This window comes from Syngnathus typhle, linkage group LG3 (genome assembly GCF_033458585.1).
Source record: "Syngnathus typhle isolate RoL2023-S1 ecotype Sweden linkage group LG3, RoL_Styp_1.0, whole genome shotgun sequence".
NCBI lineage: Eukaryota > Metazoa > Chordata > Actinopteri > Syngnathiformes > Syngnathidae > Syngnathus > Syngnathus typhle.
The window spans coordinates 24,130,324-24,144,972 of record NC_083740.1 but is presented as its reverse complement, the minus strand read 5'-3'; the positions used below and the strand labels follow the sequence as shown (position 1 = coordinate 24,144,972).

Sequence of the window (14,649 nt, the reverse complement as noted above, 5' to 3'; positions counted from 1 at the left end):
AGTACGTTTTAGTACGACTAGTAAATTACAAGGTCGCATCGCTTCCCAACATTACGGCAACTGTAGTCAGGGGGCGTCACCGAATAGCTGTTGTACCCGCGAGGCTATTTCATTTCAAAATAGGCTGCTCCGTTAATGTTTCGAGTAAATTTACGGATTGATATGGAAGGGAAACATAGGTAAGCAGTACCAATGTGTTAGATCGAACTTTAGTCAGTTCCGATCATTTTATAGGAGATAGTTTGAGAAACGCGATTGTTTACACTTTGCTGAGGCTCATGGGAGATTGCGAGCTGAGGCTCATGGGAATTTGCGGATGGCTAGTGCTATAACGATAGCTGCTATACGCACCAGGCTCTTTCATGTCAAAATAGGCTGCTCTGTTAATGTTTCGAGTAAATCTACGGATTGATGTGGAAGGGAAACATAGGTAAGTAGTACCAATGCGTTAGATCGAACTTTAGTCAGTTCCGATCATTTTATCGGAGATCGTTTGAGAAACGCGATTGTTTACAGAGGGCTCGTTGGTTATTGGCTAGTGGATGCATACCGCAACCCTAGTCAACCTCAGTTTTTTGCAGTATAGCTTCTATTTTATGCGCCTAATAATCCGGTGCGCCTTATATATGGACAAAGTTTTAAAATAGGCCGTTCATTGATCCTTTATAATCCGGTGCGCCTAATAGTGCGGAAAATACGGTAGATTAAAACAGACGCTACTGAACAATTGTCAATTGGTCGCCTCCCACACACCACAGTAACTCCTGATTGTGAGGTCAGGCCACTGAGCTTTGAGTGCCACAGTGTCATCAACATGTTATAACAGAGATTGACGATTGATTTTGTCATATGATCAGACCTGTTCCTCTATGTTTTAAACGCCCATGTGATGAGAGGAGCCGAACTGTTAACACATCACTTTGTAGTGGTAGGTGTTAGTTTAGTTTAGTTTATTGTTTAGCACATATTATTATATCAATAACTGTGCAGGGAGGGAGACGAAGCCTAGGACTTGTAAAGAGCTCCACTCCTTCTAACCCCCAATTCCAACCCTTAATGCTTAGTGCCAAGCAGGGAGGCAATGGGTCCCATTTTTACAGTCTTTGGTATGACCCGGCCGGGGTTTGAACCCACAACCTTCCAGTCTCAGGGCGGACACTCTAACCACTAGGCCACTGAGCTGGTTAAACACAGCAGACCCAAATCCATGATCCCATTGATTGCTAATGTTACCGTTCTCGAGTATTTATTCTAGGTAGGTTTCTTTGGGTTGAAACTGCCATGAGGAGGAAAGCTCTAAAACTGCATCGCGCATGCATAATTCTACTAAGGATTACAAATACAAAAGTTGACTTTTTTCCCTTGAGTAGTTTTGAAGTACGCTTAACCTAATATAATCCTACATTTGAACAATTAACTATGGCAAACAATATCAGTACTTTTCTAACAACCAGAGATTCACAAGAACAGAACAGTTTCCCCACAGCAGCATACAATGTAGCACCCTAATGTGTAACGTTATACGCAGTTATCTGTGAACCAAAAGTAACAGACTGAAAAAACACGGGCTCACAGAGTGGGCTAAAGGGATTGAAAATAGCCGGAGAGATGCAAGTTTACATTCTGACCACAGCCATGGTGCCCTTGAGCTCAGCAATGAAAAGCCCACATACCCAACTCACCTCTTGAACTTCATTGATTGAATATAAAACATATGAAATGGTTATGGTCTAAATGCCACTTATAAAATACATTTTAACGACTATGTTGTCACTTGGTATATTTCATCATGTAAGAGGGTAAATAATGTGTTGGCATCACCTTGAAATACCTCCATTCAGTGTATTGGTTCTGGTCACAATGAGTGATAATGACAGCTGAATTATCACCTCCTCTGGTCAGACACTGGTCATACTGCATCAGCTGGTTGGCTTCATTGATTCGGAACAGCTGCACACAGACATACAAAATCAGAGAGCAACAAAAAACAACTTTTCTTGAGCCACATTGACTGGGGCAACATGGCTCAGTGGTAGAGTGGTCGTCTACCAACCCAGAGGTGGGGAATTCGATTCCCCAGCCCTTGTCATCATGTCGAAATGTCCTTGATCAAGACACTGAATGTCTAGTTGATCCCGATTGCATGTCATCAGCAAGTGAACGAGGATGCAGTGTGAAGAGTTTTGAGTAACATATCTAGAAAAGCGTTCAGCCCATTTACCATTTACATCTGTACAACAATCCCTTGTTTATTGCTGATAATTTGTTCCAAGAACCCTCGCGAAAGGTGAAAATCTGCGATGTGGAGTCAATTTTTTTACGATATCCACGCAAGAACACTTTATTGTGTTCCGAAACACCTTTGAACATTTTAAACTTCAAATGACTTTTAGAAACATTCTTAAGGGCTTCACTAAAACTCAAAGTCATAATAAAAGTACCGTAAAGGTGTCACTGCTCCGCTCTGCTTTTGCCGTGCCGGCCAGTTTAATACTTTTTAAACATTTTCAAGTTAATCGGATTTTTAGAAACATTCCTTATGGCTTCACTTAAAATCAAATTCACAAAAAGACTACTGTTAACCTGTCACGGCTCCGCTCTGCTCTTCCTGTGCTGGCGCTGGTCCGTGGGGGAGTACATATCGAATGCGGACCTGCGCGCGCTAATCAGTGCTGATTGCTGCCACCTGTGCCCATGTTATCGGCTGATTAGGCCCGCCAATCTGTGGTGGTTTGTCTGCCTTGATACACGTATGCTTGCCACCTGGTTCTGGTATCCCACCTGATTCCCGTTTACCTGATCCGCAGTGTAGCGCGATGTTTCCTGATTCACTTTTTACCAAAAGCCTGTTTTTATTATCTGCTTTGGACTCCGTTTGGCTCAACCTTGTGCCTGTCCCCAACCATGAGCATGCTATAACTGTCTGTTTCGATGACACATGACGCGCGCTCGCTGACCAGCTTGTTAGTTTGCCAAGACATCCTGGTCTGCCGGCATTCCAGCCCTCCTTGTCTCCTTTAAACTAAAGAACCTGTGTTGCATTTGGTTGTCCTACCTTGTTTATGACAAAACAAAGCACAAATTGCTCATTCTGCTGACGCTGACAAAATGGAAGAGTGGATATGTAGCAGGAGGCTGAGATAAAGCCTGGTTAGAACTGCTCTTACAGCTCTAAGCCAATCAGCGGCAAGGATGCAGATCAACATGTTCCCATGGTGTCGTCTCCTCCGCCAATAGTGGGCAGACAAAGCCCCGCGCTCCAAGTGACGCTGCAAAATTCTGCGACGCATCGTATAGATCTGCAATATTTATTTTCATAAAAACCCGCAAACCACAATAGGTGAAGCGCAAAGTTGCGAGGGATCACTGTACTGACAATACGTATGACTGCAACAACTACCAGTAGCAATATCACCCCTGCTCTCCAAGCGCATCAAGGTTGAGTAAAATTTAGATTTTTTTTTTTTAATAACAGTTCAATCAAGACTGGTAGCACTGCCTCAGCACGTTGAGCCATGTTAAGACATTATAATTGTTGGTAACTAAAGGACAATAATAAGATTAAAGATTAAAGTCCCAATGATCGTCACGCACACACCTGGGTGTGGTGAAATTTGTCCTCTGCATTTAACCCATCCCCGTGTGATTTTAATCCATCCCCTGGGGGAGAGGGGAGCAGTGAGCAGCAGCGGTGCCGCGCTCGGGAATCAGTTGGTGATCTAACCCCCCAATCCCAACCCTTAATGCTGAGTGCCAAGCAGGGAGGCAATGGGTCCCATTTTTATAGTCTTTGGTATGACCCGGCCGGGGTTTGAACCCACAACCTTCCAGTCTCAGGGCGGACACTCTACAACTAGGCCACTGAGCTGGTATAATAATCCAGAAGAACTATAAAAAAAAAAAGTTTTATGGCATATGCCTTTCAAAATCACAATGTGCTTGCTCTAAGAAAAATATGGCCTTTCAAAGAGGTCACATATTAGAGAAGTCCTCTTGAGGTCAGTATGTTTTGAAACTGTGGATGCTTTATCTAAAGATGGTCGTGACAAAGAAAATCAACCAAGACTTTTTATACATGCTGTTTGCAAACAAATAGACAAACAGATATTTAAATATTTGAACCTATGTCCAAATAAACAAAATAATAAATGAGTGAATGAACAAATGAATAAACTAATAAATGAACCACTCATTTTGATGCTCTTATTATTCGTGAAAACATTAAACTTGGCACGCATCACAATTGTCATTACTTCATGTGTTGCACCTATTAAAAAATGGATAGTTGCACCCTCTACAAATTTTTAATAGTCCCTGAGAAACGTTTCACCAAGATCTACCAAAACTTCTACAGCCCAAGACCTACGAAAAGTCTCTGGAGCTCTACTCTAAACTCATCAGGAAGTCGGTCGGTCGGTCGGTCTGTCCGTCCAGTCCGCTCGTCCGTCCACCCATTCATCATCCTCAAGTTTCCTCAATCATCCACATCATCCTCAATCATCCACATCATCATCCTCCCAACCCAACCACATTTGCTCATCCGCCCGTCGCTCCCCCCAACCGACCGGTATGTCCGTCCCACCCACCTCTGTCCGTCCGTTCATTCACCCATCCATCATCATTATTGTCCATAAAGGATCGTATTTTCGAGACCATAAACATGCATCTGGATACCTCTTCATACAAATCCTGTCCTGTAGTTGTGCCATGCATAGGACGTAATGCCAAAAACTCTTCTGTTATGCTCAGGATGGAATCTACTCCACGATCAAAAATTGACAGCTGGGCAATGTCAGATAGCTTCAGATTCAGATATTTTCCCTTTCTCACAAGTTGTTCTTTTATATTGGTGGAAAGCTAGTCTACACGTTCAGCAACAGTGTTCCTGCTCAAGTTTATGTATGAGAAGAGTTGTCTTTTGTCTGGGCACACTGCGTTACAAACTTTAAGCATACAGTTTTTGATAAACTCTCCTGTAAAGGGCCGGCCTAATTTTGAGACCTCTTTGGCCACAATAAAGCTAGCCTTGACAGCAGCTTCGCTTTGTGATTTGGCATATATGCCAAGCCTGCCTCGTATTAATTCTTCCACCTTCTGTAGCCTTTGTTCGGTGTCCATATTCCTGTCTTTGTCTGTGTTTGAGAAGTTTATAGTGCCTTTTTAGATTATATTCTTTCATTACAGACAAAATTTCTCCACACAGAAGACACACAGGTTTGCCTTTTACCTCTGTGAACATGTAGTCTGCCTCCCACCTGACTTGAAACCCCCTGTTCTCAACGTCCACCTTGCGTTTTTAAGGAGGGGGGTTACCTGAAAGTTGATCTCTGCTCTGACTGCTGATGAATAATGAAGCCGCTTGTGCGCGCTGTCGTGACTTCGTACTCACAGTACGTTTGGGTCTGCCAGGTCAGACCGGCATCTTCCCCCACCATCGGAGCCAACCCACCATCGGGTGGTGATCAGTTGACAGCTCCGCTCCTCTCTTCATCCGAGTGACCAAAACATGCGGCCGTAAATCCGATGACACGACTACAAAGTCGATCATCAAACTGCGGCCTAGGGTGTCCTGGTGCCAAGTGCGCACATGGAAACCCTTATGTTTGAACATGGTGTGCATTATGGACAATCCGTGTTGAGCACAGAAGTCCAATAATAGAACACCGCTCAAGTTCAGATCGGGGGGGCCGTTCCTCCCAATCACACTCTTCCTTTGGTGCATTGACACAAACAACAGTTGAGACCCTCACCATGGTGAACTTCAATGTGCAGGCGCCCAGCCCGGGGGGCAATAAGTATGCTCGACACCTCTCACCTCGGGCAAATCCAGAGTGGAAGAGATTCCAGCCCCTCTCAAGAGGGCTTGTACCAGAACCCAAACTGTGTGTGGAGGCAAGTCTGACTATTGTCAAGTGGCATGGTGGTACAAGATGGTGTAAAATTGGGTATCGAATTTGGCCCCGGCACATTGGCTATCACAAAACATGTAGTAGTTCAAACATTTTACCAGAAGATGGTGTTAAAGCTTGACATAGGGGTGACCTGATGGAAACTAACAAATCTAATAACTTAAAGTGTTAGCAACTGGGAGGACACAACCTGTTCAAACACGTAACAACACACAATTTTAGAATATGCTTTTGCTATGCCATAATTTTCACTCTTTGTAACAGCTTGAGCAAGATCAATATATATGTTAAAGTTAGAAGAACCCATTATTATAGCTAAGTATGATTATATGTTAAGTTGATCTTTACTAGACAAGCTATTGTTATTAATGTTGCAATGTTTTATCCAACCTGTATTTAACATTGGTGTTCTATCTATACATGAATGTATTAAGTTGAGAGGAGACATCAAGGGTTAATAGTGAAAGAACGAGCAAAACAGGAAACCGCAGCAGCGAATAGTCATGCGCAATGGTTGCTGTTTTGAGCAAAGTTGCCAAGGCAACCAGTGGTTCCCAGCTGAGAGTCAGGTGAAGATTTATCAGCTGAAAAATCTGCTGAGACAGCATTAAAATATCAGCTGGAAAATCAGATGAGGTCATGCATTCCTAGCATACTAGGCATTCCAGACATTCCACACATTCCGATGAGAAGCTGACGAGCCTATAAAAGCTTGGCTTCGGACAAGAGAAGGGCTCTTCCTGGTCAGGGTGATGGCCCTGTTGCTCCTCAGAGTATAGAATGTCGTTTAGACGAAGATGGATTTTTCGTACTTTTTGAGATTGGACCAGAATCTACTAAAATGAATTTCCAGAGTCAGAATTGGACTTTGTCAAATTTTAAGCTTCGAATTGGACTTTGTCCAATTTTAAGCTTCGAGGAAGGCAGAGGATACAGCTGCTTCTGGCAGAAAGGGAAGACGCCAATGTAACGGCAGACCTTTCCTTTTTTTAAACAGAATTCAGATTTTGGAACAAAGGAGAGCTAATCACTTGACTTGTTCAACCAAATACGATTTTAGACCTTATCTTTTGTTCTGAGATTGGTGAGTGGAATTATTGTTGTTTGTTCGACTTGTATGTCTTTTTAATACTTAAAATGCTTAAAATGTCATCTTAATGCTTAATTCGGTTATCGATTATTTCGTATTAACTATGTTGAGCATGGTTTTAAATGCAGTAATTAGAACTTTAAATTTTCTTTATTTCCCTCCCATAGTCATTCTTTAAATCCATTCAATTCTTTTTAAAGTGAAGACAGCTTTAATCCTTAACATCAGGTATTGTCAGATCTGTTTCGAATTACCTCTTTTTTCTGTGTATAATGCGCCCCCATGTATAATACGCACGCTAAGAATGGCATGTTGATGCTGGAAAAAAGCCTGTACCCATGTATAATACGCACCCAAGTTTTTTTTTTTTAAAGTCCCAATGATCGTCACACACGCAGGGAGGCAATGGGTCCTATTTTTATAGTCTTTGGTATGGTCTTAAGTAGGCTGGATGTATTTTTTTTTTGTTGGCGTTGATTTCTCCGACTGCCCGTAAAGGCACCACCGCGATCAGATGAAAAGAGAAGAAAGTGACGTGCGGACATGTGAAAAAGGCGGCTCTGTATGGGAGAGACGTTGAAGAGGAATAAAAACACCCTTGGAAACCAAAACTTGCCCCTCGTCATGACTCAGAGCCGCAACAAATGTTTCGGATTTGTGTAGGGTACATTGTGACAGCAAACGAGCAGGTGATCGAGCAAGCGTCTGATACGAGAGCATTGCGTTCGTATGGAGCGTGTTTGAAGTGAACAGCAGAGACGAAAGGAACAAGGCAAAGTGTTGTGAAATAAAATATTACCTGTAATACGCATTTTGTTATTTGCTGATTGAAACTGCTAATTAAACTGTGAATTGAAACTAATGGGAAGAAAACTGCTTTCTCACTCTTTATATAGCTGACGTGTCTTGCGCATCCGTTCTGCGCATCTGTAATGGCGGCCTCCGTATGATATCCGGTTTGCGGTGGAGATTATAAACCAAACAATATTTGACAATAACACACCATCAAGGATTGCACCATCGCATCAAACGATGTGTCGTCAATTATGAATTTTACTGACTAAGTGTGTTGGGCAGGCTGAATGCGATGCGCGATTGGCAACAAACAAGAAGAAAGGTGATTTCAAGTTTTATTTCGAGGGAGATTTGTCATGTCTCGTCCCCAGTTTTGCTATGTGTCTAGGTTGCCATAGTTTATGTTCGCGTCGCCCTCCCTTCCTGTGTCACCTCAATCAATGTAACGTGTTTTGCATTTAAGTCCTGTCTACCCCTCGCTCACAGTCGGATCATTGCATGTGTTCCTGTCACCCTGTCTTTTTGTTCCACGTCTTTGTCGGTCAGTCCTGTTGTTGGTTTTGTTGTACCATGATTTTCTTAAAAAAATAAAATTAAATAAAATTTAAAAAATAATGTTTTTTTTTTTTTTTACCCATGTATAATGCGCACCCCAGATTTTAGGACAATAAATTAGTGAGATTTTGCGCATTACACACGAAAAAAAATGGTAGTTATTGTAAGATCAGCTGGGGCGAATGCGCGCTAGTGTAAATTACGAATCCCTGAGGTTTTAACAAAGACATCCGAGATTTAACAAAAGCCTCAAATCACAAGGGCGCCACCAGTAGTCATTCTGACAACGTGTCTCAACCTTAGTTACTCGGCACGCAAGCGTTGCTTGACTTAAAAGGGCTTGGCGTCATAATGAGAATAGATTGATTTTTTTCAGAATTAATTTAATAAAGGTGGTTAGCAACTCGGACGAGTCTCTTCACCCCCGGCTTTTTCAACCCTTTAATGGGAAGCCGGTCTCTTTATTATAATAAGTGCAGATTTGACATTATGTCTAGTCGGAACTTTTCTGCCCCAAACACCAGCTCAGGCTCCTTTCCAGTCAGAGAGATGACATTCCAAGAATAGAATAGACGGACATTGTAGAAAAGGGGAGGGCAAACATTTTGACTTGCGGGCCACAGTAGGTTCTAAAATTGGCCGAGCCAGAAGCATTTGGACACAATGTAATCTATTAAACCTGGAGATTGCATCTGTTTTTTTTATACGTTTCAACTGAAGGTGCAATGTTAAAGAAATCAATATTCACTGGAAAAAGATCAATGGAATCACATTCAACATTCGACATTCAAAACATTATTACCATGCCCAAATTTATGCACCTGCCTACTTTTGTTGAACTAATGATTGCACACTTTCTGTAAATCCCATACTTCATTTCACTTCTCAAATATCACTGTTTGTCTGCTATATGATATACCGTATTTTCCACCCTATAAGGCGCACCTAAAAACCTACATTTTTATCAAAAGTCAACAGTGCGCCTTATAGTCCGGTGCGCCTTATATATGGATCAAGTGATGAATTTGTTGATCCATACAGGTTGTACACAGTGCTCTGCCAAAATGTTTTAGTACGTTTTAGTACGACTAGTAAATTACAAGGTCGCATCGCTTCCCAACATTACGGTAACTGTAGTCAGGGGGCGTCACCAAATAGCTATTGTACCCGTGAGGCTATTTCATTTCAAAATAGGCTAATCCGTTAATGTTTCGAGTAAATCTACGGATCGATATGGAAGGGAAACATAGGTAAGTAGTACCAATGCGTTAGATCGAACTTTAGTCAGCTCTGATCATTTTATAGGAGATAGTTTGAGAAACGCGATTGTTTACACTTTGCTGAGGCTCATGGAAGATTGCGAGCTGAGGGTCATGGGTTTTTGCGGATGGCTAACGATAGCTGCTATACGCGCGAGGCTATTTCATGTCAAAATAGGCTGCTCTGTTCATGTTTCGAGTAAATCTACTGATCGATATGGAAGGGAAACATAGGTAAGTAGTACCAATGCGTTAGATTGAACTTTAGTCAGTTCTGATCATTTTATAGGAGATCGTTTGAGAAACGCGATTGTTTACAGAGGGCTCGTTGGTTATCTGCTAGTGGTAGTATACTTTACATACTTTGTTGCAGTAAAGCTTCTATTTTATGCGCCTTATAGTCCTGTGCGCCTTATATATGGACAAAGTTTTAAAAGGGTCCGTTCATTGAAGGTGCGCCTTATACCCCGGTGCGCCTAATAGGGCGGAAAATACGGTACGTATTTAACTGAAATTGCTGATTCGACCAAGCAATGATTTATAAAGGAAAATCATGAAAATGATCAGGAGAGCCCAAACTTTTGCATACGATTGTGTGTAAATATACGTATATATATATAGTGCGTAATTTTCGGACTATAAGTCACTCCGGAGTATAAGTCGCACCAGCCATAAAATGTGAAAAAAAAACATATAAGTCGCTCCGGAGTATAAGTCGAATTTTGGGGGGCAATTTATTCGACAAAATCCAACACCAAGAACAGACATGAACGAGCAACAACAGGCTAAACGATACGGTATGCTAATGTGACGAACACAAACGAGGAGCTGAGAACGGGCCTGACGTAACATATATCCATCCATCCATCCATCCATCCATCCATCCATCCATCCATCTTCTTCCGCTTATCCGGGGTCGGGTCGCGGGGGCAGCAGCTTCAGGAGGGACTCCCAGACTTCCCTCTCCCCAGCCACTTCATCTTGCTCATCCCGGGGGATCCCAAGGCGTTCTCTGGCCAGCTGAGAGACATAGTCTCTTCAGCGCGTCCTGGGTTTGTCTCCGGGGTCTCCTACCGGTGGGACATGCCCGGAACACCTCTCCAGGGAGTAGTCCAGGAGGCATCCTGATGAGATACCCGAGCCGCTTCATCTGGCTCCTCTCAACGTGGAGGAGTAGCGACTCTACTCCGAGTCCCTCCCGGATGACCGAACTTCTCACCCTATCTCTAAGGGAGAGCCCGGACATCCTGCGGAGAAAACTAATTTCGGCCGCTTGTATCCGGGATCTTGTTCTTTCGGTCACGACCCATAGCTCGTGACCATAGGTGAGGGTAGGAGCGTAAATCGACCGGTAAATTGAGAGCTTTGCCTTTTGGCTCAGCTCCTCTTCACCACGACAGATCGGTACAGAGTCCGCATTACTGCTGACGCTGCACCAATCCGCCTGTCGATCTTGTGCTCCAACCGGCCCTCACTCTTGAACAAGACCCCAAGATACTTGAACTCCTCCAGTTGGGGCAGAGTCTCATCCCCGATCCGGAGAAGGCATTCCACTCTTTTCCGGCCGAGGACCATGGACTCAAATTTGGAGGTGCTGACCCTCATCCCGATCACTTCACACTCGGCTGCGAACCGCTCCAGTGAGAGCTGGAGATCACGACTTGAAGAAGCCAACAGCACCACGTCGTCTGCAAAAAGCAGAGACGCGATGCTGAGGTCCCCAAACCGGACACCCTCAACGCCTCGGCTGCGCCTAGAAATTCTGTCCATAATTTTTATGGTGACAAAGGGCAGCCTTGGCGGAGTCCAACCCTCACTGGGAACGAATCTGACTTACTGCTGGAAATGTGGACCAAACTCTGGCATCGGTGATACAGGGACCGAACCGCCCTTATCAGTTAGCTCGGTACCCCGTACTCCCGAAGCACCCCCCACAGAACCTCCCGAGGGACACGGTCGAACGCCTTCTCCAAGTCCACAAAACACATGTGGTTGGGCGAACTCCCATGCACCCTCGAGGATCCTGCTGAGGGTGAAGAGCTGGTCGACTGTTCCACAGCCAGGACGAAAGCCACACTGTTCCTCCTGAATCCAAGGTTCGACCTCTCGACGGACCCTCCTCTCCAGCACCCCTGAATAGACCTTACCAGGGAGGCTGAGGAGTGTAAATCCCCTGTAATTGGAACACACCCTCCGGTCCCCCTACTTAAAGAGGGGAACCACCACCCCAATCTGCCAATCCAGAGGCACTGACCCCGATGTCCACGCGATGTTGTAGAGACGCGTCAGCCATGACAGCCCCACAACATCCAGAGCCCTTAAGAAATCCGGGCGGATCTCATCCACCCCCGGGGCCTTGCCACCGAGGAGATTTTTAACTATCTCAGTGACTTCGACCCCAGAGATTGGAGAGTCCGCCTCAGAGTCCCCAGGCCCTGCTTCCGCAATGGAAGGCGACACGGTGGAATTGAGGAGGTCTTCGAAGTATTCTCCCCACCGACACACGACGTCGCGAGTTGAGGTCAGCAGCACGCCATCTCCACTGTAAACAGCGTTGACGTTGCACTGCCTCCCCCTCCTGAGATGCCGGATGGTGGACCAGAATTTCCTCGAACCCGTCCGGAAGTCATTCTCTATGGCCTCGCCAAACTCCTCCTACGCCCGGGTTTTTGCCTCAGCAACCGCAGAAGCCGCGTTCCGCTTGGCCACCCGGTACCTGTCAGCTGCCTCCGGAGTCCCGTTGGCCAAAACGGCCCGATAGAACTCCTTCTTCAGCTTGACGGCATCCCTTACCGCCGGTGTCCACCAGCGGGTTTGGGGATTGCCGCCACGACAGGCACCAATGACCTTACGGCCACTCGGACTCAATGTCGTGGGAAAAGCTCTGCCGGAGGTGGGAGTTGAAGCTCTTCCTGACAGGGGATTCCGCCAGACGTTCCCAGCAGACCCTCACAGAGCGTTTGGGTCTGCCAGGTCGGACCGGCATCTTCCCCCACCATCTGAGCCAACCCACCACCAGGTGGTGATCAGTTGACAGCTCCGCCCTCTCTTCGCCCGAGTGTCCAAAACATGCGGCCGGAAATCCGATGACACGACTACAAAGTCGATCATCGAACTGCGGCCTAGGGTGTGCTGGTGCCAAGTGCACACATGGACACCCTTATGTTTGAACATGGTGTTCATTATAGAAAATCTGTGTCGAGCACAGAAGTCCAACAATAGAACACAGCTCGGTTTCAGATCGGGGGGCCGTTCCTCCCAATCATGCCCTTCCAGGTCTCACTGTCATTGCCCACGTGAGCATTGAAGTCACCCAGTAGAACGATGGAGTCCCCAGAAGGAGCGCTCTCCAGCACTTCCTCCAGGGACTCCAAGAAGGGTGGGTACTCTGAGCTGCCGTTTGGTGCACAGACACAAACAGTCAGGACCCGTCCCCCCACCCGAAAGCGGAGGGAGGCTACCTTCTCGTTCACCGAGGTGAACCCCAATGTGCAGGCGCCCAGCCGGGGGACAATAAGTATACCCACACCTGCTCGACGCCTCTCGCCGTGGGCAATTCCAGAGTAAAAGAGAGTCCAGCCCCTCTCGAGAGGGCTTGTACCGGAACCCAAACTGTTCGTGGAGGCAAGTCCGACTATATCTACCGTTTTTTTCCGTGTATAGTGCGCCCCCATGTATAGTACGCACCCCTAAAAATGGCATGCTGATGCTGGAAAAAAGCTTGTACCCATGTATAATACGCACCCAATTTTTATGAATTTTTTTAAATTTCTTTTTTTTTCCTTTTCCTTTCTTCTCTGCTGTTCACTTCAAACACGCTCCATGCGACCGCAATGCTCTCGTATCAGACAAGGCTTGCTCGATCACCTGCTCGTTTGCTGTCTCACAATGTACCCTACACAAATCCGAAACATTTGTTGCGGCTCCGAGTCACGACGAGGGGCAAGTTTTGGTTTCCAAGGGTGTTTTTATTCCTCTTCAACGTCTCTCCCATACAGAGCCGCCTCTTTCCCGTGCGCGGTGGTGCGTTTACGGGCAGTCGGAGAAATCAACGCCAACAAAAAAAATTACATCCAGCCTAGTTAAGACCATACCAAAGACTATAAAAATGGGACCCATTGCCTCCCTGCGTGTGTGACGATCATTGGGACTTAAAAAATAAATAAATAAATAAATAAATAAAAATTAAAAAAAAAATAAAAAAAATTTGTACCCATGTATAATGTACACCCCAGATTTTAGGACAATAAATTAGTTAAATTTTGCGCACTATACACGGAAAAAAACGGTAGTCTGAACACACCAGCTCAGGCTCCTTTCCAGCCAGAGAGGTGACATTCCATGTCCCAAGAGCCAGCTTCTGCAGCCGGGGATCAGACCGCCAAGGTCCCTGCCTTTGGCCGCCGCCCAGCTCGCACTGCACCCGACTCCTTTGGCCCCTCCCACAGGTGGTGAGCCCATGGGAAGGGGGACCCACGTTTCCTTTTCGGGCTGTGCCCGGCCGGGCCCCATGGGCGAAGGCCCGGCCACCAGACGCTCGCCTTCGAGCCCCGCCTCCAGGTCTGGCTCCAGAGGGGGGCCCCGGTGACCCGTGTCCGGGCGAGGGAAAACGAGATCCATATATTTTGTTCGTTATAAGGGGCTTGTGCCTACGTAACATTCAGTTATTTAAAAAAAAACGATTACATAAATAACACGTTTATAAAACCATCTGTGTCACTCCAATTCATTAAATCCATCGATCGTCCTTTGTCAACAATGCCGTGTGCCGCGCCGCAGTTCAAATTATTCCACAGGCCCATACAACGATATATAAACTATATATATATATATAAATATATATACACATACACACCACACCGTAATTTCTCACCTGATTATAAGCCTCACCAGCAAAAATTAGGGGAAATCTTGTTTTTTTCATACACAAGCCGCACCGTACTAAAAGCCGCAAGTGCCCGCGAGTTATTTTCAAAGAAAGACGGTACACAAAAGAGTTTTCAAAGTTTAAATAATATACTTGAACTTTTCTTCCAAACAA

At 45.3% G+C, this 14,649-nt stretch overlaps 1 protein-coding gene across 5 annotated transcripts in view; it reads right to left on the bottom strand.

The window, feature by feature from the left end:
- The window catches only part of LOC133151703 (N-acetylgalactosaminyltransferase 7-like), a 256,760-nt gene that overhangs the window by 43,873 nt on the left and 198,238 nt on the right, over nt 1-14,649 (bottom strand). For all 5 annotated transcript variants that reach the window (XM_061274943.1, XM_061274945.1, XM_061274948.1 and 2 more), the window contains one exon: nt 1,822-1,950. In XM_061274943.1, coding sequence (XP_061130927.1) covers nt 1,822-1,950 — 129 coding nt within the window. The remainder of the gene's footprint in view (nt 1-1,821; nt 1,951-14,649) is intronic.